This window comes from Theropithecus gelada, chromosome 17 (assembly GCF_003255815.1).
Source record: "Theropithecus gelada isolate Dixy chromosome 17, Tgel_1.0, whole genome shotgun sequence".
Lineage (NCBI taxonomy): Eukaryota > Metazoa > Chordata > Mammalia > Primates > Cercopithecidae > Theropithecus > Theropithecus gelada.
The window spans coordinates 51,606,465-51,631,757 of record NC_037685.1 but is presented as its reverse complement, the minus strand read 5'-3'; the positions used below and the strand labels follow the sequence as shown (position 1 = coordinate 51,631,757).

The following is a 25,293-nucleotide window of genomic DNA, read 5'->3' as shown; positions in this document are numbered from 1 at the left end:
TAGAAGCCAGAAGAAAGCGGGGGACAATATTCAACATTATTAAAGAAAAGAATTTTCAGCCCAGAATTTCATATCCAGCCAAACTAAGTTTCATAAGTGAAGGAGAAGTAAAATCCTTTACAGACAAGCAAATGCTGAGAGATTTTTGTCACCACCAGCCCTGCCCTACAAGAGCTCCCGAAGGAAGCACTAAACATGGAAAGGAACAACCGGTACCAGCCACTGCAAAAACATGCCCAAATGTAAAGACCATCGATGCTAGGAAGAAACTGCATCAACTAACGAGCAAAATAACCAGCTAACATCATAAAGACAGGATCAAATTCACACATAACAATATTAACCTTAAATGTAAATGGGCCAAATGCTCCAATTAAAAGATACAGACTGGCAAATTGGATAAAGAGTCAAGACCCATCAGTGTACTGTATTCAGGAGACCCATCTCACATGCAGAGACACATTTAGGCTCAAAATAAAGGGATGGAGGAAAATCTACCAAGCAAATGGAAAACAAAAAAAGGCAGGGGGTGCAATCCTAGTCTCTGATAAAACAGACTTTAAACCAACAAAGATCAAAAGAGACAAAGAAGGCCGTTACATAATGGTAAAGGGATCAATTCAACAGAAGAGCTAACTATCCTAAATATATATCCACCCAATACAGGAGCACCCAGATTCATAAAGCAAGTCCTTAGAGAATTACAAAGAGACTTAGACTCCCACACAATAATAATGGGAGACTTCAACACCCCACTGTCAACATCAGACAGATCAACGAAACAGAAAGTTAACAAGGATATCCAGGAATTGAACTCAGCTCTGCACCAAGCAGACCCAATAGACACCTACAGAACTCTCCACCCCAAATCAACAGAATATACATTCTTCTCAGCACCACATCGCACTTACTCCACAACTGACCACATAGTTGGAAGTAAAGCACTCCTCAGCAAATGTAAAAGAACAGAAATTATAACAAAGTATCTCTGAGACCACAGTGCAATCAAACTAGAACTCAGGATTAAGAAACTCACTCAAAACCGCTCAACTACACAGAAACTGAACAACCTGCTCCTGAATGACCACTGGGTACATAACGAAATGAAGACAGAAATAAAGATGTTCTTTGAAACCAATGAGAACAAAGATATAACATACCAGAATCTCTGGGACACATTTAAAGCAGTGTGTAGAGGGAAATTTATAGCACTAAATGCCCACAAGAGAAAGCAGGAGAGATCTAAAATTGACACTCTAACATCACAATTAAAAGAACTAGAGAAGCAAGAGCAAACACATTCAAAAGCTAGCAGAAGGCAAGAAATAACTAAGATCAGATCAGAACTGAAGGAGATAGAGACACAAAAAACCCTTCAAAAAAATCAATGAATCCAGGAACTGGGTTTTTGAAAAGATCAACAAAATTGATAGACCGCTAGCAAGACTAATAAAGAAGAAAAGAGAGAAGAATCAAATAGACACAATAAAAAATGATAAAGGGGATACACCACTGATCCCACAGAAATACAAACTACCATCAGAGAATAGTATAAACACCTCTATGCAAATAAACTAGAAAACCTAGAAGAAATGGATAAATTCCTGGACACATACACTCTCCCAAGACTAAACCAGGAAGAAGTTGAATCCCTGAATAGACCAATAACAGGCTGTGAAATTGAGGCAATAATTAATAGCCTGCCAACCAAAAAAAGTCCAGGACCAGATGGATTCACAGCTGAATTCTACCAGAGGTACGAGGAGGAGCTGGTACCATTCCTTCTGAAACTATTCCAATCAATAGAAAAAGAGAGAATCCTCACTAACTCATTTTATGAGGCCAACATCTTCCTGATACCAAAGCCTGGCAGAGACACAACAAAAAAAGAGAATTTTAGACCAATATCCCTGATGAACATCGATGCAAAAATCCTCAATAAAATACTGGCAAACCGAATCCAGCAGCACATCAAAAAGCTTATCCACCATGATCAAGTGGGCTTCATCCCTGGGATGCAAGGCTGGTTCAACATATGCAAATCAATAAGCGTAATCCAGCATATAAACAGAACCAAAGACAAAAACCACATGATTATCTCAATAGATAGCAGAAAAGGCCTTTGACAAAATTCAACAGCCCTTCATGCTAAAAACTCTCAATAAATTTGGTATTGATGGAACATATCTCAAAATAATAAGAGCTATTTATGACAAACCCACAGCCAATATAATACTGAATGGGAAAAAACTGGAAGCATTCCCTTTGAAAACTGGCACAAGACAGGGATGCCCTTTCTCACCACTCCTATTCAACATAGTGTTGGAAGTGCTGACCAGGGCATTCAGGCAGGAGAGAGAAATAAAGGGTATTCAATTAGGAAAAGAGGAAGTCAAATTGTCCCTGTTTGCAGATGACACAAATTGTATATTTAGAAAACCCCATCATCTCAGCCCAAAATCTCCTTAAGCTGATAAGCAACTTCAGCAAAGTCTCAGGATACAAAATCAATGTGCAAAAATCACAAGCATTCTTATACACCAATAACAGACAGAGAGCCAAATCGTGAGTGAACTCCCATTCACAATTGCTTCAAATAGAATAAAATACCTAGGAATCCAACTTAAAAGTGATGTGAAGGACCTCTTCAAGGAGAACTACAAACCACTGCTCAAGGAAATAAAAGAGGACACAAACAAATGGAAGAACATGCCATGCTCATGGATAGGAAGAATCAATATCGTGAAAATGGCCATACTGCCCAAGGTAATTTATAGATTCAATGCCATCCCCATTAAGCTACCAATGACTTTCTTCATAGAATTGGAAAAAACTAGTTTAAAGTTCATGTGGAACCAAAAAAGAGCCCGCATTGCCAAGACAATCCTAAGCCAAAAGAACAAAGCTGGAGGCATCATGCCCCCTGACTTCAAACTATACTACAAGGCTACAGTAACCAAAACAGCTTGGTACTGGTACCAAAACAGAGATATAGACCAATGGAACAGAACAAAGCCCTCAGAAATAATACCACACATCTACAACCATCTGATCTTTGACAAATCTGACAAAAACAAGAAATGGGGAAAGGATTCCCTGTTTAATAAATGGTGCTGGGAAAAGTGGCTAGTCATATGTAGAAAGCTGAAACTCTATCCCTTCCTTACACCTTATACAAAAATTAATTCAAGATAGATTAGAGACTTAAATGTTAGACCTAAAACCATAAAAACCTCCAGAAGAAAACCTAAAGCAATACCATTCAGGACATAGGCATGGGCAAGGACTTTGTGTCTAAAACACCAAAAGCAATGGCAACAAAAGCCACAATTGACAAATGGGATCTAATTAAACTAAAGAGCTTCTGCACAGCAAAAGAAACTACGATCAGAGTGAACAGGCAACCTACAGAATGGGAGAAAATTTTTGCAATCTACTCATCTGACAAAGGGCTAGTATCCAGTTCTTTGTCTACAAAGAACTCAGACAAATTTACAAGAAAAAAACAACCCCATCAAAAAGTGGGCAAAGGATATGAACAGACAATTCTCAAAAGAAGACATTTATGCAGCCAACAAACACGTGAAAAAATGCTCATCATCACTGGCCATCAGAGAAATGCAAATCAAAACCGCAATGAGATACCATCTCACACCAGTTAGGATGGTGATCATTAAAAAGTCAGGAAACAACAGGTGCTGGAGAGGATGTGGAGAAATAGGAACACTTTTACACTGTTTGTGGGACTGTAAATGAGTTCAACCATTATGGAAGACAGTGTGGCAATTCCTCAAGGAACTAGAACTAGAAATACCATTTGACCCAGCCATCCCATTACTGGATATATACCCAAAGGATTATAAATCATGCTGCTATAAAGACACATGCACACGTATGTTTTTTGCGGCACTATTCACAATAGCAAAGACTTGGAACCAACCCAAATGTCCATCAATGACAGACTGGATTAAGAAAATGTGGCACATACACACCATGGAATACTCTGCAGCAATAAAAAAGGATGAGTTCATGTCCTTTGCAGGGACATGGATGCAGCTGGAAACCATCATTCTCAGCAAACTATCGCAAGAACAGAAAACCAAACACCGCATCTTCTCACTCATAGGTGAGAATTGAACAATGAGAACAGCTGGACACAGGAAAGGGAACATCACACACCGGGGCCTGTCGTGGGGTGGGGGGAGTGGGGAGGGATAGCATTAGGAGATATACCTAATGTAAATGACAAGTTAATGGGTGCAGCACACTAACATGGCACATGTATACATATGTAACAAACCTGCATGTTGTGCACATGTACCCTAGAACTTAAAGTATAATAAAAAATAAATTAAAAAAAGAACCAAATGGAAATTTTAGAACTGAAAAGTACACTGAAGACCTCAGAGAACTTTTATTTTTGTTATATCTATTTATATTTACTGTATTAGAAATTTTAATTAGAAAAGATTTAAAAATATTTATTCATTTTAAAGCAACAATAAACCGTTTACATGTAACATAACTGACTTTTTAAATAAAAAATAACTGTATTTCCAAAACAAAATACTAAGAAAAGTGGTGTCACATCACTCTTGACCTCTTCGATGCCTAGTTCAGCAGAAGCCGTCTGGTCCTCTTGCCTGCTTCTGCACTCACTCTGTTGCAGTACACTGTTTTGAGTCAAGTATTTCTCTGCCTGATACTGAAAGGCTACATCACAAAGATGTAGATGGAAAAGAGAGGAATATTCTCATAGGCTTTCCAGACCATTGAGATAATTCTTTGACTCTACATATGAAAACTCCAAGAGGCAGTTTTTTTAAAAAGGTTAGTTACCATGTGGCTTCTGAAGAGTCCCAATAAACTTTTTCTACCTTTACACTAAAATCCACTGGTCTGCCTAAAGCACTTTGAATGGATTTCATAATATCTTGCGTCAGTCGTGTCTTAGTCCATTTGGGCTGCTGTAAGAAAATACTATAAACTGGGTGGCTTGTAACCAACAAACATTTATGTCTCACAGTTCTGGAGGCAGGGAGGTCCAAGATCAAGTCACCAGCAGATTGAGTGTCTGATGAAGAGGGCTGCTTCCTGCCTCATAGCACCTTCTTGCTATATCTGCACGTGGTAGATGGGGCAAGGGATCTCTCTTCAAATCCCATTCATGACAGCTTCATCTTCATGACCTCATCACCTCTCAGAGGCCTCTGTTCCAAACACCGTCACTTTGAGGGTTAGGATTTCAGCATGAGTTTTGGAGGGCACACAAACATTCAGACCATAGCAGACCATTTGGAGAGTATTGACTTACTGAACCATGCAGCAACTCCCAAGTGTTAGCACCACTGTTAAAAACCCAACCCCCAAACCCCTACCTTTCTTAACATCTACAGGGGCCTCATCAGAAAAGCCTTGGAGTAAGGAAAAGCTGCAAAGCTCACGGTGGTTGAGAAAAGTTTTCCAGATTCTGATTTTTCTTGAAAGCACAAATGTTGTTGTTGGCAACCAGTACCATCAGTTGTTTGCCTGGAAGTGACAGATTTGTTTCATTCGTTTTGGAGAGTATGGTCAGCCAGATGCCCAAGCCTGGGTAGCTAGCTGTGTCTGTCTATCAGTTTTCTGTTCCACAAGAAGCAGTTAGTCCAGCTCACAGCTCAGACAGCTGCCCAGAGGTTTTCTGTAAACAGCCATGAGATACCCGTGTGCAACAGAATTGCTGTATGCTTCTCATTTCTTCACAAAGCATATAAAAAACGTGTGCTCAAGGACCAAGATTTAAGAAAATTCGTGTTTACTGCATTATCAAGGACATTTTATTTATTTATTTAGAGATGATCTTGCTCTGTCACCCAGCTGAAGTGCACTGGCGCAATCATAGCTCACTGCAGCCTTGAGTTCCTGGGGCTGAATGAAGCCTTCCACCTCAGCCTCCCAAATAGCTGGGACTACAGGTGTATGCCACGATACCAGGCAAATTTAAAAATTTTTTTAATAAAGGCAGAGTCTTGCCATGTTGCCCAGGCTGGTTTCAAACTCCTGGGCTCAAGTGATTCTCCCACCTTAGCCTCCCAAAAGTGCCGGGATTACAGGTGTGAGCCGCTGTGCTTGGCTCATCAAGGGCGTTGTTAAAAGGAAACTATTGCCGGGCGCGGTGGCTCACGCCTGTAATCCCAGCACTTTGGGAGGCCGAGGCGGGCGGATCACAAGGTCAGGAGATCGAGACCACGGTGAAACCCCGTCTCTACTAAAAATACAGAAAATTAGCCGGGCGCGGTTGTGGGCGCCTGTAGTCCCAGCTACTTGGGAGGCTGAGGCAGGAGAATGGCGTGAACCCGGGAGGCGGAGCTTGCAGTGAGCTGAGATCGCGCCACTGCACTCCAGCCTGGGCGACAGAGCGAGACTCCATCTCAAAAAAAAAAAAAAGGAAACTATTTTTACTGGTTTGTTGATTGATTGATTGATTGATTGATTGATTGCAAAGTGTCTGGTGTTTAAGAATATGATGATCACTTGTGTAGTTTGCTGCTGGTGGGAGCACTCCAGCATTTTACCTATTGCTGTTTTTGCACCATCAGTGCAAAATATATATAGTAAAAATTATATATGTGCAAAATTAATATAGTAAAAAAAGACTATGATGGCTTAGTGTTGTCGTGAATATAGTTTGAGCTGTGGGTGATTTGCAAGCCTGTTGTAGGCCTTGTGTTTGTGGAGAACACAAGTGGGAGAAACAGGTTCTTTCTTCTTTAACCAAGGCCATCCTCGCAAATGCGAGGGAAAAGTCAGACTCAGCGATGACTTTGGTATTTGTTAAACGTTTTTATTTTGAGCATTTTGACCAGCCAGCTTCAGGGACTGAAGGAAGAGAGCTCAATCACTTAGTAACATGCAGTGCAGGTTTGAAAAGTTGGTGACTGACTTAACTTGAAATAATTGAAGAAAGTTGAGGTTTGTGGAAGAATTGGAATAATACAGACTTCTCAATTTTTAAAAATATTGTAGCACATGCTAGCTGATTTCTCCAGAATCTTTCGGGACTTTGGCTCTTAATTGTACCTATTTTTTGCTTTAAGAAATGAATGTTTTGGCTGGGCACAGTGGCTCACGCTTGTAATCCCAACACTTTGGGAGGCCAAGATGAGAGGATTACTTGGAGTCAGAAGTTCAGGACCAGCCAGAGCAACTAAGTGAGACCCTGTCTCTACAAAAAAAAAAAAAAAAAAAAAAAAGCCCAAACCTAGCCAGGCATGGTGGTGCCTGGTTCCATGGTTCCGGCTCCTCAGGAGGCTGAGGTAGGAAGATCAGTGGAGCCCAGGAGGTTGAGGCTGCCGTGAGGTGTGACTGGGCCATTGCACTCCAGCTTGGGCGACACAGCAAGATCTTGTCTCGGAAAAATGAAATAAAATAAATGTTTTTATATTTTATTAGGCAGATCAGCAGTTGGTAAAGAAAGGAAAAAGCAAAGTTGGGGACATGTTGGAAAAAGCAGCAGAGTTACTGATGAGCTGTTTCCGGGTCTGTGCCAGCGACACGTGAGTAAGGACTTGAGGACCGTCGGACGCTGTCGGTCGTGGTTTTTGTCGCAGTGTTCACCCTTTCTGGCCTGTGTTTATTGTTGACGTATATTTTACTTCTACACATATTATAATCCCACAACCATCATTATGTTTGCTTTAAAAAGTTGATTGTTTTGTAAAAGAAATAAGAGCTGAGGGAAAAAAAAGTCTTTTCATTTGCCCACATTTGACTATGCCTGAAGCTCCTCTCTGCAGGAACCAGTTTCCGTCTGGTGCCATTTCCCTTTCCTGAAGCACTTTCTTCCGCGTTTGCATTTGTTGAGGGTCTGAGGGCAGTGAATTCTCTAAGCTTTCATTTTTCTGAAACTGTCTTTATTTTTTTAAGAAATTTTCTCTTTTTACCAGTGAAGAAGATTACCATCATTTTTTAAGGCTCCTTTTGCTACATGGAGTCTTGTGGGTTGACAGTTTTTTTCCTTTCGGCACTTTAAAAATGTCATTCCATCTGGTTTCCTTTGCTTCTGATGAGTCCTTGCCGTCGTTCCCTGTATAGAATGGGTGTTTTTGCTCTGGCTGTGATTTTTTCTTTATCATTTGGCATCAGTCATTTGGCTCTGATGTGCATAGTTGGCTTTTTTTTTTCTTTAATTTCTCCTGTTCAGGGTTCATTGGGCTTCCTGTATTTGTAAGTTGATGTTTTTAAAAATTTAATATTTTACATTCTTCAACTACTTTTGGCCCCATTTTTTCTCTTCTCTTTCTGTGATTTCAACTGTGCATATGTGTTAAATGCTTGATATTATCCCACACAGGCCACTGTTAGTCTCTTTGTTTATTTTTTAACCTTTTTTTTTTTTTGAGACAGAGTCTTGCTCTGTCGCCCAGGTTGGAGTGCAGTGGCGCCATCTCAGCTCACTGCAACCTCCGCCTCCTGGGTTCACACCATTCTCTTGCCTTAGCCTCCTGAATAGCTGGGATTACAGGCGCATGCCACCTCGTCCAGCTAATTTTTGTGTTTTTAGTAGAGATGGGGTTTCACCGTGTTGGCCAGGCTGGTCTTGAATTTCTGACCTCAAGTGATCCACCCTCCTCGGCCTCCCAAAGTGCTGGGATTATAGGCATGAGCCACTGCACCTGGCCTCAATCTTTTTTTTCCTCTCTCCTCCATTTTAGGTAATTTGTATTGACCTGCTTACAAGTTGACTGATCTTTTCTGCCATTATTTATTTTTAAATTCTCAACTTTCCATCTGATTCTACTCTAGAGTTTCCATTTTTTCTTCTAAAACTCTCATCTCTTCACCCAGTATATAATTACATTTATTTGTGAGATTTTAGGAAATTTTAAAACAAAGAAAGGTTATCAAAGGTATCCATATGTAAATAAACAAAAACTATTGTTCCCAGAGAGTAGTTGTTTTGGTCAACAAAACAACTGGGGAATGTAAGAAAAGAGATTTACTTGGCTCACAGTTCTGCAGGTTGCACAAGAAGCATGGTGCTCGTATCTGCTTCTGGTAAGGCCTCAGACTGCTTCCACTCATGCTGGAAGATGAAGAGGAGCCCACCACATGGCAAGAGAGGAGTCAGGAGATAGAAGGGTAGGCGCCAGGCTCTTCTACAACCAGCTCTCTGGGAACGCTCACAGGAGCTCAGAGCGAGAACTCATTCATTATGGCAAGGACAGCACCAAGCCATTCATGAGGTGTTTGCCGCCAGGACCCAAAAACCTCCCATTAGGCTCCGCCTCCAACAATGGGGATCGTGTTTTAACATGAGGTGTGATGTGGCCAAAAATCCATATCCAAACAGTAGCAGTAGCCCAGCCTCTTTTTTCACTCACTGTGTCTGTTGCCAATAAACTTGGTAGCCTCAAAAGATGGGAACTTTTCCTGTTGGGTGTCATAGATCCAATCCATGAAACCAAAAGTAAGTGTTGAGCAGAGCAAGCTGTATGTAAAGGCCAAGGAATGAAGAAGCAGGAGTGTGGCTCACAGATCAACTTCTCTACTCCTGAGGGGTGAGGGGATTGAAATAGAGGGTTTCTTGAATAAAGGAGTTGGACATTGAAAGCAAGGGGAAGAATATTAATCGCTTTTCTGGAAATGGGCGGTGAACTTCTGGGAGCTGAAGCACTGCCATCTTTTTGTCCTTTTATGGCTTCTTCTCATCATTGTTGTGGTGATTGTCAGCCGTTGTGGCACTGGTGGGAGTGTCACTGAGCATGAAAATGAGATTGTAATGAAGTTGGAGGCTCTGCAAAGACTTCCACTTAGCATCCTGCTGATCTTAGCTGGTTTAACCAAGAGGGGAGCCTCTGACCTCAGGCGTCCTATTGCTGAAGATAACCAGAGTTTGAGTTGTGCAACTGTTCAGCCAAGCCTACAAGATGTATAGTGCTGTGGGGATAACATGGCCTCCCTACCCAGCCTCGCTTTGGAACCTTCCTACCAAGGCTGGACTGTAGAAAAGTCCTTCCTCTGCCATGGCACTTTCCCACTGAGGCCTCCCATGAGTGCCGTTTCCTTTGCTGGAAGGTTCTCCTCGACTCCTGGCTGTCTACACTCGTTTAAAGGTTTCCACCCTCTCTAAAGCCTCTCGCTGCTGGACTTCACAGTGGATCAGATTTCCTTTTTATAAACATTCATAGCAGACTGTACATTTCTTTCACTGTGTTTACCGAATGATTGATGACTGTGTAGGTGATGTGTATTTGATTGCCAAGTGCGTGAGGGCCTGGGCCTTCTCCATCACTCGCGCTCCTTGCACTTCAGGAGCTCAATCAGTGTTTCTTAAATGAATACTTGAAATTTTGCTTGATGGTATATTCCTGCACAGCAGTGATCTTCATGACCTTTGATTAGGCAGTGGCTTCTCAGATACGACAACAAAAGCATAAGCAACCAAAGGAAAAAATAAATTGGACTTCATCAAAATTAAAAACTTTAGACTTCAAAGGACATTCTCAAAAAAGTGAAAAACAATAATAAACTATCAAATAATACATCTGGTAAGGGCCTAATATCCAGAATATATAAAGAACTATTACAACTCAACAGTAAAAAGACAATCTAATTTTAAAATGGTTAAAGAATTTGAAAAATCTGCCAAACAAAATACACAAGTGGGCCGGGCGCGGTGGCTCAAGCCTGTAATCCCAGCACTTTGGGAGGCCGAGACGGGCGGATCACGAGGTCAGGAGATCGAGACCATCCTGGCTGACACGGTGAAACCCCGTCTCTACTAAAAAATACAAAAAAACTAGCCGGGCGAGGTGGCGGGCGCCTGTAGTCCCAGCTACTCGGGAGGCTGAGGCAGGAGAATGGCATGAACCCGGGAGGCGGAGCTTGCAGTGAGCCAAGATCACGCCACTGCACTCCAGCCTGGGCAGCAGAGCGAGACTCTGTCTCAAAAAAAAAAAAAAAAAAAAAAACAAAACCAAAATACACAAGTGGCCAGTAAGTGCGTGAAAAGATGCTCAGCATCATTAGCCACCAATGACTAATGCATCAGTCACTCAAAATGCAAATCAGAACCTCCGAGAGCTGCCAGTCCACACCCAGTGGTAGCACTGTAATCAGAAAGATGGGCAGCGCCAGCCAGGATGCAGAGACTGGAGCCTCATACACATTGCCAGGAGAACAAAACCAGTGCAGCTGCTGTGCAGAAACGGGAAGGCAGTTCCTCAAAGTTGAATGTAGAGCTACCGTGTGACCCAGCATTTCCACCCCGAGGGGACACTCAGAAGACAGAGGCAAATCCCCAGTGACATCTTTCCCCTTGGGGTTTGTTTTCATCACATACTCTCCAATAGAGGTCATTGTTCCTGGTGCCAGACCAGCTACGATATTACCATACATGCAGCATTTTATGTGACTTACATAGTACTTGTGTGTTTTGTTTGGTTTTCCCGTAACTCTTTGAAGTCATAGAACAGTATTATTATTTGTCTCCGTTTTCAGATGAGGAAAACGAGACCTTGAGAGACTCTTGTTTGAGGTCATACACCTGGGGAGTGACAAAAGTCACAGAGCTGCTTAGAGCAGCTCACAGGCAGTTATAAAACAGGCTTTAACAGTTTAAAGTTGTATGTTTACATTATTTTAAGTGTTTCTATACGGACACATTTTGGTCTTTAAGAGTAATTTTATGTTCTCTGGCTTGTAAACCACCTGCTTGTTTTCTGTACTGGGCACTTTTGTATTTTTGTGCCTTGACTCTGAGTGATTTTATCATTTTGTTGTGTACTTCCATAAACCTAGATGGCGTGGCCTAGTACACACCACCGCTGTGTGGAGTAGCCTGTGGCTCCCAGGCTGCCAGGAGCAAGAGCAGCCCTTGTGTGGCCGCACTGAATGCTGTAGGCAACCGGAACACAATGGGAATTATTTGTTTCTAAACATATCTAAACACCAAAAAGATGCAGTAAAAATACAGTATGAGAATCTGTAGGACCGCCATCTCAATGGTCATCTGTAGTTGACCAAAATGTTGTATAACACGTGTCTATTTCTAAGTTAATTGCAGACAGAGGCACACCTCACCTAGGTGCTTCAGTTTCTGTTTCTTCAGTCTTTTGAGGTAAATTTACATGCAGCGAACTACCTACAGTAGTATCTGTCTGCTTGCTATTGAGGTATAGGACAGTGAACTACCTACAGTATTATCTGTCTGCTTGCTGTTGAGGTGTAGGACATGATTGTCAACCTGGAAACTTCCCTCGTCCCTCATTTGGGGCAGGCCCTTTCTGCTGTCTGGATTTGTTCCCCGTGGGTCACTTCCTGCCTTTCTGGTGACTTCCTGTAAATGGACGCCCACAGTGTGTACTTTTTGTGTCTTCCTTGGTGGGACTCATCCTCGGTGTGTTTTACTGGTTCGTTTTGTTGTCCTGATGAGAAGGTATTTTTCTATTTTTCTTTTTTTGGTTTTTGTTTTTGTTTTTTGAGACGGAGTCATGCTCTGTCACCCAGGCTGAAATGCACTGGCCCAGGTTCAAGTGATTCTTCGGCCTCAGCCTCCTGAGTAGCCAGGATTACAGGCACGCACCACCATGCCCTATTTTTCCATTCTTCAAAAATGGTTTATAACAGTTAACTTTTACACATTGTTGCTGCAAACGAGGCAGTTTTTAGTTGGTGAAGCGGAGGGAGGATGTTACTCAAGTAGTTAATTGGGATTTTCCTGGTTTGTTTTTTCTTTCATTTTTACCCATCAGGTAAGACATCTTTTTTCATAATGTTATTTTGTTTGATGAATATGACTTGATATGAATATGACTTGAGCTTTGGTACTTTATCTCAAGATATTAATTTGTTTAGGCAGTTTATTTTGTGAAATAAAAATTTTATTTGCTATGTAACTTAAAAAAAATTATTTCCCCATAGCCGTGCTGGAATAGAGGACTCTAAGAAGTGGGGCATGCTGTTTCTGGTGAACCAGTTGTTTAAAATCTACTTCAAGGTGCGCTTCTGTTTGAATTCTGTCTTTCCAACTTTCCATTCTCCTTGTCCTCCCACATACCGTATATGGTTAGCTAGCCTCCCTGGCGTTGATTGCGAAATGGTCAAAACCATATTCCTAGTCTTAATAGCGAACCTTTGTTGAATGCCTGCTAGGGGCAAGGCACTGTTCTGAATGTCTCCTGTTGACAACTGGCCCTCTGAGGTTAGCGCTCCCGGCCCCGGGGAGACAAAGGCACCTGCGTGTGAAGCAGCTGGCCCGGCATGGTGAGCTTGGACTTTCAGTGCAGGCGGTTTCACTCCAGAGCCTTTTGTCTTCTGTGGTCATAATTAACTATGGAAAAGCAGGCATATAGATGGATAGATGGATACAGAAACCATTGCCACATAAAGTCAGTCAGGTGAAGAGCAGCCCATCATGTGTCAGCAGCTGGGCCTTGTGCCTTCTGTCCAGGGCTTTCCACTCCTGTAGAGCACCCCACCTTCCTGCCGGTGTTGCATAAGCACAGGCTTCTGCAGGGCTGTGCCACCTGGAACGGCTTCCCAGAGCCTCCCAGCGTGAATGTCGTCTACAATGGCTGCTTTCTGTTTTGGTTTTTATTATTACATAAATAATTTTTGTGATATAATAGGTTTTGTAATTTGCATTTTGAGGAGACATGCATAGTAATTTGTTTTACCCCGTTTTTGTTGTTTTTAAATATTTTAAATGGATTGTTATTCATTATAGATCAACAAACTCCATTTATGTAAACCCCTAATTAGAGCAATTGACAGCTCAAACCTGAAAGACGATTACAGCACTGCACAGAGAGTAACATACAAATACTACGTTGGACGCAAGGCCATGTTTGACAGTGACTTTAAGCAAGGTATGTTGCTAATCTCTTTTTTCCCAGTATTTTAAATAAGACGTTGCATTCTGGACAACTTTGAATAATATAGTTTCAGAGAACACAATTACTGTATTTTATTTTTAAGGGTAGAATATTTGTGTAAATACAGATCAACTTATATATACATATTTGACGCCAAAGCTGATTAAATAAAGGGAAATTATCTTGAAGGTTCTTAATCCACACGGGGTCTCTGCATCCTTTCTGAGTTCACTAAACATGACTGTTCTCGGAACAGAATGTAAATCATTGTTTTCTCTATTTGCCTTTTGACCCTGTAATAGATGCTGGTTATGTTGACATAGGAAATGGAGATTAGGACAACATTTAGTTCAGTGACTGACTTAACGACCTACAAAGCCCACATGGAATGACTTAGAAGCAGGGGATATGCTGTTGGACCTGGCGTCAGAGCTCACGTTTAAACAGCCTCGCGCAGTGTGTTGCTGCCACACCTGACATTATTGTATTAGTTTACATTGGTAACTTTCTCAAGAACAAGAAACTAGTCCTTTCTTCTTTTTGTAATTTTTTATTGGCTGTCATGGCATCATTCTTTGTGATGTCTTCTGTTGTACTCAGACCAGACTTTAAACTCTTCTTCAGCTGTTTGCTGAGCACACAGCCCCAAGTACATGAAGCAACATAACTTTAGGCAATGCAAGATAAATAGTAGCCCTTTCATAAGGATGCTCTGGCTTTTTATTCTATGGGCTTGTATAGACTGACCATTTCCTTTCACAGTTTTTACTGTATAGGCTTATATAGTCTGACTGTTGATTTCTTCACAGTTTTTAGTAGATCTAGGGCTTTTAAAGAAGGGCTTTTCTTATCTGTTCCTCTCTTTTTTTTTTTTTCTCTTAATATGAAGCATAAAGGTAGAGAAGCTTTTAAATTCTATTCTATTGGATTTTATTAAGATACTGATGTTTTTTTCTTCTGAGGATTCATTAGGTGGTATTTTTGAATACCTAACATAGCCAGAAATGATTATTAATATTGATGTGACATATTCATAGTTTCTGACATCTTTAGAACTAAAAAGTTTATTTAAGTCTGTATCATCCAACCCTTTTGTTTGACTGTAAAAGAAATAGAAAGCCATTGAGAGTGTGATGTTCCGAGATTACTAAGCGATTCTGTGTCCTCAAAAAGCCAGCGCCGGCCATAGATCTTCTGCCTTGTAGCTCTCAGAGATGTTGTTTTCCATTTTACTGCCAGGAATTCCCAGAGCCCTGATTGTATTTAAGTGGATAAAATGTCTGCAGAGATTGTGGTGATTTTCTTCCCTGTGATTTTATATTATTTGTGTAAGAGAATATTTGGAGTATCTCAGTTGTTGTATACTTTCATTAATTTATTACTTTCAGAGATTTATACCCCACTAGATATTTTTAACTCCAACCGAAATATATTATTTGATGCAAAATGACTAAGGTTCCCTCAAAGACAGCAGAAAAATCTCAGCTTGCATTAACTATTAGAAAATGCATTTTTTTAGCTGGGTACAGTGGCCCACGCCCGAATCCTAGCACTTTGGGAGGCCGAGGCGGGTGGATCACAAGGTCAGGAGATCGAGACCATGGTGAAACCCCATCTCTACTAAAAATACAAAAAATTAGCTGGGCGCGGTAGCGGGCGCCTGTAGTCCCAGCTACTCAGGAGGCTGAGGCAGGAGAATGGCGTGAACCCGGGAGGCGGAGCTTGCATCGAGCCGAGATCGCACCACTGCACTCCAGCCTGGGTGACAGAGCGAGACTCCATCTCAAAAAAAAAAAAAAAGAAAGAAAAATGCGTTTTTGTACATCCAGGAGAATTTGAGATTACCTCGGGCAGTCGCAAAGGTACACTTTTTAGAGGCTAGGTTGCAAAAGTCAAACTGGCAGCGGGTGGAATACTGCAGACTCTGAGTGAATCCTTGTTCCTTGGTCTCAGCCCCACAGGGCTCCTCGTGGGTCCTTGCTTTGTAGTTTGGAAGCGACACTGGCCCCACAGCATTCACGCTCACTGTGCAAGACTGGATGTTTTTTGTGCCAATGTGGCCACACAGTTTAGGAGCAGAGGCAGTGTGTGGTCTCAGTGTGGGTTCCCTAGGCCTCAACCCAGACCCTAGGGCCTGTTGCTTCTGGTGACCCATTCTGCATAAGGGAGGGCCTCTGCAGCTCTTGAGCATCTCTGTTCTCTTGTATTTGGGACTTAGTATCACTGTTCAGGAAGAACTTACATAAACAGGAACATCTTACTTTCCTAATTCTGGACCCAAACCCAGCCTTAGCAAAGCCTCGTCCCATCACCTCGGGAGAATGTGGAATCATTGTCCAGAAACCCCTGACGTTTCCTCTGCCTTCAGCTTTCCGGCCTCAGGACGAGGCTCAGCTCCTGCCTGTTCTGAGAGTTCCTCCTGCGGCTGAACTCTCCGCAGGCCTGTCATGTGCAGTTTGTAGGATTAAGCTTGACAAGTAGAATTACTTTTGTATTTTGAAATCTATTAAATTCAAATCTGTTTTATATGAAATGGAATCCTTTTTTAAGACTGCTGTCAGGACAGAATTAATATACGTTAATAAGAATTTTTTAAAGCATGTGGTCATTTAAAATAGAAGATATATGATCACTAATTATATGTTAAGCTGGAGGATGGTGTTTCACTAAGTTATTTTCATTCTGTTGAATTATGAGTGATTAAAATGTATTGTGGAGGTACATTTTTAAATATGTCTTTATATTTTTCATGAATGTAGAAATCATCTGAGCAGGGTCAAACTTTTAAAATGTTATCATAATGGCTTGCCAGATGACCTTAGGCAAATCAGAATCTCTGTGAAAGTTAGTTTCTTCAGTTTTTCTCTGTTAAGTAGGACTTCCCAGGCAGTTCCTGTTGAATTTGGGGTTATAGATTTTACTTAAGGAAAGTCATTGATCACAGAAATGAAACTGGGCTGATATTTTTTGAGATAATAAAGGGAGGGGGCTTTTGCCTTTTAAATCAGGAGACGGTGGTAGAATACGGAGCAGGAAGGGGCCTGAAGCAGGTGCGTTGGTCTCACGCGTGCTGGCTCTGCCTTCTTTGCAGCCGAGGAGTACCTGTCATTTGCCTTTGAGCATTGTCACCGTTCTAGTCAAAAGAACAAAAGGATGATTCTGATCTATTTGCTTCCAGTAAAAATGCTATTGGTGAGTGATTGTTACTCCCTGTTTATAGATCCTGGTGTTTTCACGAAGTTGACAGCTGATAGGCTTTTTAAAACCTAGCAGACAGTGGTTGATCACAGCCTGAGCTATGTATGGGCACACCCCAGAACGAAGAAGGAACATGCACTGTGTGTGGCCGAAACCCAGAGCTTCATGCCTTACGCCTCCAGGTCCTTCTAGAAAAGCTTTCCCTGTGTCCTGTTTCCCTTTAAAGTATTTAGCTCTACAGTTTAACATTCATGTGACAAAATAAGTACCTATCATTTGTATTCCTCCCTTAAAACCTAAGTTAAAAGCAGTGGATTCACCGAGAAAGAAAAAATGTCATTTCAACCTCTCTCTGGGTATTTCATTTAGTTACTAAAATGTATTTTTGATACTTGAAATAACTGGCAAGTTAATTGACCGAGAAAAGCATTACACACAGCTGGCTAAAGCTTCTGTAATTCCGAATGGATTGTGATGGAGAAGTGCTGCTGTGGCCCTGCCCTCCCCACTTCTCACCCTGTTTAAGAGACAGCCAGTGTCAAATTCTTAGCTGATTCTTCGGGAAGCTACCTGCGCATTCCTAGATCACATGCTTATACTCGCGTTTCTTCAGTTATCACTCTCCTGTTGTAGAAATGCAAAGAAATGTGAGAAGGTCAAGATGAAGGTCACGTGTCATGCATGACGCACGTGTACTGCACCAGGTGTTCTGATTTCAGGTCACGTGTCATGGCATGACGCACGTGTACTGCACCAGGTGTTCTGATTTCAGGTCACGTGTCATGCATGACGCACGTGTACTGCACCAGGTGTTCTGATTTCAGGTCACGTGTCATGCATGACGCACGTGTACTGCACCAGGTGTTCTGATTTCTAGACCCGTGTTGTTTTCCTAATGTGCTGTGATGTGTTTAATCTGTGGACATCTAAGAAACTCAGGTTGCAATTTTCTTAAAACTTAATTCCTTGATATGAATGTTTATCAAAGACAATTTTGTCAAAAATGAAAGTGTTTTCATTCTGGAAAATTGACTCTGTCTTAGGGTCACATGCCCACTGTTGAGCTCCTGAAAAAGTATCACCTGATGCAGTTTGCGGAAGTAACCAGAGCTGTGAGGTAGAGTATGCTGTCCTTTCCGTTTGGGGTTTTACAAATGCAAGCCTGGTGAGAGTTGACGTGCACGCTGTGTGAGAAACTCACCCTCCTTCTGACGCGCGTCCCCCCTCACCAGTGAGGGCAACCTGCTGCTGCTGCACGAGGCGCTGGCGAAGCACGAGGCCTTCTTCATTCGCTGTGGGATCTTCCTCATCCTGGAAAAGCTGAAGATCATCACCTACAGGAACCTCTTTAAGAAAGTGTAAGCGTTTCCCCAGCGCACTGGGCTCCCAGTGTGGCTCTCGGCAGAGCGGTCAGACGTCCAGGGCCGTTGCAGGCTAAGAAAGGAGGCTACCGTGTGGGCAGGGTCGTCATCTTTCTTCCGCTGTGTGGGATAAAATGAAGCCTCTGCCCACTGCCTGCTGGGGCCCTGCGCAGAGACACGTGAGTAGCACAAGCTGTGCCTCGACTTCTGGGGGAGGTAAGCAGATTCTGTGTGAGAAGACGACCTGAGAACATCAGCCCTGAGAGCCGCGGTACCACGTTTCATCAGACCACATAGGACTCGCTACTCACTCCCCTCCCTTAGTCCTGACTAAGCAGCCCTCCCAGCCACTCCGCCTGTCACAAATGCAGACGCAGAGATCATCATTCCTTTCCTCACATGTCTTCTGAGGCCTCGTCCCAGCAGGATCTCAGTTCAGTAAACTTCAGGCAAAGGCCAACTTTGTACAGAGCTGTGGGTAGCACATCACAAAGAGTAGGGGCCGTATTTCGCTGAATCAGTGAGACACAGCCCGTTGTCAGGTGCTTCCTGATTTCAGGGAGATTAAAATGTGAAAAAAAGGCACCTTAGATTAATGAAATATTTAGAAAATAATTAAAAACTGTATTTGTACTAGTGACTTTTTTAAGATTGAAAAGTCAAATTAGATTTAATAGCTCTTTGAGAGTGTATTTTAGAGTTTAATAGGTGGGAATTTTTGTACTCCTTTAGAACACTGGCTTATTAAAAGGTGCCTTTTCTTGGCTGCAGAGTGCTGCGTCCTGTCAGTAACCACAGTGCCCGTCTCCTTCCCCTTCCAGGTATTTGTTACTGAAAACACACCAGCTGTCTCTGGATGCTTTTCTGGTTGCCTTGAAATTCATGCAGGTGGAGGACGTGGACATTGACGAAGTTCAGTGTATTCTGGCTAACTTGATATACATGGTGTGTGAGTCCTAGTTTTAATTTAAGCAGCTACTCACAGCAGGATTCAGACCAGAATTTGAAGCTTCAGTGTGGTGGTGTTAAAATTGTTAAAATATCTTTTGCTTTTATTGAAGGTATTTTTTTTGGTAGAACTAATTTTAGCCCAGGAAATACCATTCACCAGGACCTTAGGAGCATGAGGGGATGGATACTCTGTATGTTTGCATATTCTTTACCGGCGGTACATCCCTCAGTATCTGTTGAGTCTCTGAACCCCCTCGGATACCAAAATCCACATGTGCTGCAGTCACTGATAGGACGTAGTATTTGCATATGAGCTATGCACATTCTCCTGTATACTTTAAATTATCTCTAGGTTACTTAAAATAGTGCATTGTAGATAGCTATTATACTGTATTGTTTAGGGAATCACGGCAGGGAAGAGCATCTGTACATGTTCAATACAGATGCGTTTTTTTTTCCAAATATTTTCAGTCCACAGTTGGTTGGATTCACGGATGTGAAACCCACCATGGATATGGAGGGTCGATTGTATTTATTTTTATTCATTGTCCTCCCGCTGAACTGAACTGTGCCGCTCTTGGGGAAGAATGCTTAATGCCAAATTTATCAGATCACCCAGCATCTTGGACATGACTCAGATCCAGAAATGTAAACGAACTCCTGCCTTTCTGTCCTGCAGGGTCACATCAAAGGCTACATATCGCATCAGCATCAGAAGCTGGTGGTCAGCAAGCAGAACCCATTTCCTCCGCTGTCCACGGTGTGCTGAGTGTGTCCGAAGCCCTGAGGACGGGTGAGCAGTTGTCTCTTTCTGTTCTGGTTGTGCCGATGAGACTGGTCTGGTACTGCGACAAGGCCCCCTGAAGCCGGAACTCTGGGAGGCGCTTCTCCCTGGGATGCCGAGGCTGAGATTGTCAGCACACCCGAGTCAGTCTCCTCCGTTTGTAACTAATTTCAGCCTGATGAAAACCTGGAATTCCTTTTTCACAAAACTCGGCTGGTTCTGGAGTCTTTGTGAAACTTCTTTGAAGGAGGCTTTGCGTGAAGGCAGCTCCGGCTCACTTTTCCTAAGTGTGGTTCCTGAAGGCTGTCTTTGTAACTTTTTGTAGTTCTTTGTATAAAAAGGGTATTCTGAATTTATACACATGGCATGTTCTTCATTATATCTTCCAGGATACATCTATTTTTATATATTAAATTTGAATATGTTATCAAAATGCTTGGTTAACTTAAGGCATCTTTTTAAAAGCAGAATTTAATTTGATTTAAATTTTCCAGATTTTATAGCTTGCCCGTATGGATGCTCCTCAATTTATGATGGGGTTACATCCCAATAAACTTACTTTATTTACCTTTGCTTTGTTGGTTGAAAAAAAACACGTTACTTTTAAAAAAAACATCTTAAGTTGAAAATGCATTTGAATACACCTGCTACTAAACAGTATGGCTCACTCTAGCCTGCCTTAACATACCCAGAAACCTCCACTTAGGCAAAATCAAACACGAAGCTGACCTTATTTTATAATAAAGTGTAGATGCCACGCGTGGTGGCTCACGCCCGTAATCCCAGCACTTTGGGAGGCCAAGGCGGGCAGATCACCTGAGGTCAAGAGTTGGAGACCAGCCTGACTAACACGGAGAAACCCTGTCTCTACTAAAAATACAAAATTAGGCGGGCGTGGTGGTGCATACCTGTAATTCCAGCTACTCAGGAGGCTGAGGCAGGAGAATTGCTTGAACCTGGGAGGCGGAGGTAGGCAGAGGTGGCAGTGAGCTGAGATCACGCTGTTGCACTCCAGCCTGGGCAACAAGAGTGAAACTCTGTCTCAAAAAAATAAATAAAAATAAAAGTGTAAATATCTCGTGTAGCTTACCGAGTGCTGCACGGAGAGTGGAAACCGAAGGGCTGTGTGGACGCTGAGGCATGGCTGCCCCTGAGTGCGTCCCTTTGGCACCATGGTGAGGTTGACAGTTGCTAAGTCGGGCCACTCACATTGGGCTATTGGGCTGCCATCACAAAATACCACAGGCTGGGCAGCTTAAGCAACAGGAATGTATTTCCTCACAGTTCCAGAGGCTGCAGGTCTGCCTGGGATGGGGTTACCAGCATGGTTGGCTTCTGGGGAGGACTGTCTTCTGAGCTGCGCACTCAAGAATATGGTGTTATTCTTGCTGTGCTAGAGATGGTACAGACAGAGATGACTCTCTCTCTTTTTTTTTTTTTTTTTTTTTTTGAGACAGGGCCTCGCTCTGTCGCCCAGGCTGGAGTGCGGTGGTGCAGTCAGTGCTTACTACAGCCTCAACCTCTGGGGCTCAAGTGGTCTTCCCTCCTCAGCCTCCCGAGTAGCTGGGACCACAGCTGCATGCCACCACACCCAACTAATTTTTTTCGTTTTTGTAGAGACAGGGTCTTGCTAATGTTGCACAGGCTGGTCTGGAACACCTGGGCTAAAGCAATTCTCCCGCCTCGGCCTCCCAAAGTGCTGGGATGACAGGCATGTGCTACCACACCTGGCTCTCTTCCTCTTATAAGGCCACAGTTCTGTTGGGTTAGGACCTCACCCTTATGACTGCATTTAGCCTTAGTTACCTCCTGAAGACCTTAGCTCCAGATACAGTCACATTGGGGGTTAGTACTTCAACGTAAGAAATTTGGGAGGACACAGTTTAGTCCCCAGCACTGCCATTTTTCAGAGTGTGCACATTTCCCTGTTTATAACAAATTTACTAAAGAAGAACACACAAACCATATTAGCTCATCTTTGCAAAGTTACTGCATTTGAAAGCTGCTTGTGCAAGGAGAAGCTATGCTACAAAGTGTGAATCCCTCTTTCTCTCTCTCTGGGCTTCACAGTGCAGGACTCACTTTGTGTGGCTCCTTCCTCAGGTTCCCCTGGATGCAGGAACTGCCCCAGGGCTTCAGCGGCACTCCTTAGCTCGCTCCTATCTGCAGGTCTACAGTTTCTTCAGGGCTGGGCGGGGAAGTTTGTGGGCTCTTCTGGGGCCTGAATGGGCCCCTCTGAAGGTGACTCATTCCCATGTATCAGCCCTGGGCTCTCACCTGGGGCTCAGCAGGGCTATGGGTGGGCTCCCCTATTTCTTTCCACACGCAGGGAGCTGGATTCTGGGAGCGCAGATCCCAGTAAAGCCAGGGAAGCCCAGATCTCTTGTATGCCCTGCTCTCTCTTAAGTCACACCCGGATTCCAGCCGTGGACTGCCGCACGCACACACGAGCTGCAGGAGGGCAAGCGCCTGTGCCTGTGGACTTCATGCCAAGGATCCTCTTGACCTACAGAGCTGCTCCCCATGAGCAGCAAGGTCCTCAGCGCTGGCAGTCGTGACAAGTGCCTCCTACGTCCTGTGGGGCAGACACGGAGCAAACTCATGTCGGTGAAGGCTTTGGGTGCTGCGTCTGTTTTCTAGCTACCCATGTGTCCAGTGTGGCCCTGTTCTCTTTCAGTGTTGGGTAAGGAAATCTGATCTTCCCTGCTGCTCAGCATGGACCTTGAACATCCTTCAACTTTTGATTTAAGTGATTTTCTTACAGTAATTTGAATATTGGAATTTCTACCGGCATACCTGAATTTCATTCTGGATTTAATAGCGGTAGAAAGCTCAGGTTTGTCAACATTTCTGGGTAACATATTGAACCATCCATAGTGACACCTGAAGTCAAGGACTGATACTTTAAGGTAATTGGATGGTTATTCTTAGCAATGAAAGAAACAACCTCAGTGTAGGTGTCCTTACATTTACCTCTTGGTGTTCAGGCCTGTGTCAGTTTGTTCTCACACTGCTATAAAGAACTGCCCGAGACTGGGTAATTTGTAAAGGAAAGAGATTTAATGGACTCACAGTTCCACACGACCGGCGGGGCGGGCACAGGAAACTTACAATCATGGCAGAAGGGGAGGCGAGCCTGGGGAAAACTGCCACTTTTAGAACCATCAGCTCCCGTTAGACTGCCCCACTATCACCAGAACAGCATGGGGGAGCCGCCCCATGATCCAGTCACTTCTCGACACCTGGGGATTACAGTTCGAGATGAAATTTGGGTGGAGACACAGAGCCAAAACATATCAAGGCCTACGTCTAGCATGGCAGCATTCAAGTTCATGGGTGTCCATGTGGGCATATATCAGTGTGTTTGCATGGATTCAGATGTTGGACTTAATCTCTGCCCAAGTGTAAACTTGTTTGGTCCTTTTAAAACATCATCACAGGCTGGACGTGGTGGCTCACATTTATGACCCCAGCACTTTGGGAGGCTGAGGCCAGTTAGATTGCTTGAGCCCTGGAGTTCGAGACCAGCCTGGGCAATATGGCAAAATCCATCTCTGCAGAAAATACAGAAATGAGCTGGGCATGGTGGTGGCACCTGTAGTCGAGGCTGCGGTGGGAGCGTCAGTTGAGCCCAGGAAGTCGAGCCCACAATGAGCTAGGATCGTGCCCTGCACTCCAGCCTTGGGTGACAGAGACCCTGTCTCAAAAAACAAGGAAAACAGAGTCATCATAGCTAGCTTCCCTTTTCTTGAGTTTTATTGTTTTGTTAGATTTGTTTATGGTGCGGTTTCTAAGCGTGTCATTAAACACCAGTAGAGTAGTTCTTTCATTTCGAAGGCCCCTCATGTCTGCTGACAGTCTTGGCCTGTAGCTTTCTCTGATTGTCCCTGATTTCACAGATCTCACCATTATGCAGGGAGGGTCTTCGTATGCTTTGCCTCTGCCGAGCTGTGTTTGAAATAGTTTTCTTTCTTTTTTTTTTTTTTTTTTTTCTTTTTTCTGAGATGGAGTCTTGCTCTATTGCCCAGGCTGGAGTGCAATGGCATGATCTCGGTTCGCTGCAACCTCTGCCTGTCCGGTTCAAGTGATTCTCCTGCCTCAGCCTCCTGAGTAGCTGGGATTACAGGCGTGAGCCACCACACTTGGCAATTTTTTTTGTTTTGTTTTGTATTTTTAGTAGAGACAGAGTGTCACCATTTTGGTCAGACTGGTCTCGAACTCCTGACCTCGTGATCCACCCGCGTCAGCCTCCCAAAGTGCTGGGATTATAGGCGTGAGCCACCGCACCCGGCCTGGAATAGTTTTCAAGCAGGGCTTCTACTCTAGTTTAGTAAATCCAAATTTGTAATAGAAGTACCAGAAGCAAGATTGCAGACATTTCTGCAGCATTGTGTACAGAAAGCCTGCCATGTTCATTAGCGGATTTTAAAATCATTAGTAGGCATTTAAAGCAGTGACTTAATTACCTTATTGTAGTTTGAGAATAATACAGCCAAAGTTCACTAAGACTTTAAAACTCACCCTAGTGAATTTTAAACTCCCCTCCCCATTAATTTGCCTTAAATTACAGTGTTGCTTTTCGCCAAGGTCCTTTCAGAGAAATGGGCCATTTCATCTACAGATTGGAGAAAAGAAGTTTAATTCTGGGATTAAAGAGTAAATGAAAGAGAGTGTGCTGAAGAACAGTAAGGCTTAAAAACCCAAGTTATGTGTCAATTGTTTTCAACTCAAGAGACTGTTTGTCTGCCTACATTTTCAGTCCCCTTTTTAAAAGTCCTCTGTGCTCCTCAACAAGGCTCTGTTGGCCGAGGCGCCTGCAGCTGGCCCTCACCCTTGCCTGAGCTGAGCGGCCCTCGTCTGTCCACCTCCCACAGGCAGCCGCTGTGAGCTCTGTGTCGCTCAAGGACACTGGTGGAGAAGCAGCTGTGTCCCTTCCTTAACTAAGTCAGAGTTAAAATGTGAACATTTACACCATTTCTGTCCGTTTCAGTGCAAATTCAGACCCCGCTAGGAGCTCCAGTCTCCAAGGAAGTTTCACTGGGGGCTGGACTGCAGCCCTGTCTTTGGTACTTCGGTTGCAGCTGCAGCCTTCATGACAGCAGGTGGTCACTGTGATTCAGTACGTGCTGTCCTGGTCTGTTCT

At 43.2% G+C, this 25,293-nt stretch overlaps 1 protein-coding gene across 10 annotated transcripts in view; it reads left to right on the top strand.

Moving 5' to 3' along the window:
* Nucleotides 1–20,724, top strand: part of PCID2 (PCI domain containing 2) — a 38,323-nt gene extending 17,599 nt beyond the window's left edge. For 5 of the 10 annotated variants that reach the window (XM_025363959.1, XM_025363962.1, XM_025363953.1 and 2 more), the window contains 8 exons: nucleotides 7,432–7,535; nucleotides 12,904–12,979; nucleotides 13,709–13,850; nucleotides 16,948–17,048; nucleotides 18,098–18,171; nucleotides 18,287–18,412; nucleotides 19,237–19,360; nucleotides 20,046–20,724. In XM_025363959.1, the coding sequence (XP_025219744.1) occupies nucleotides 7,432–7,535; nucleotides 12,904–12,979; nucleotides 13,709–13,850; nucleotides 16,948–17,048; nucleotides 18,098–18,171; nucleotides 18,287–18,412; nucleotides 19,237–19,360; nucleotides 20,046–20,135 (837 nt within the window). In that variant the 3' untranslated portion in view covers nucleotides 20,136–20,724. Of the gene's footprint in view, nucleotides 1–7,431; nucleotides 7,536–12,903; nucleotides 12,980–13,708; nucleotides 13,851–16,947; nucleotides 17,049–18,097; nucleotides 18,172–18,286; nucleotides 18,413–19,236; nucleotides 19,365–20,045 lie in introns of all 10 variants that reach the window. The other 5 variants (XM_025363960.1, XM_025363954.1, XM_025363955.1 and 2 more) reach the window with 3 other exon arrangements.
* The last annotated feature ends 4,569 nt before the right edge of the window (nucleotides 20,725–25,293 follow it).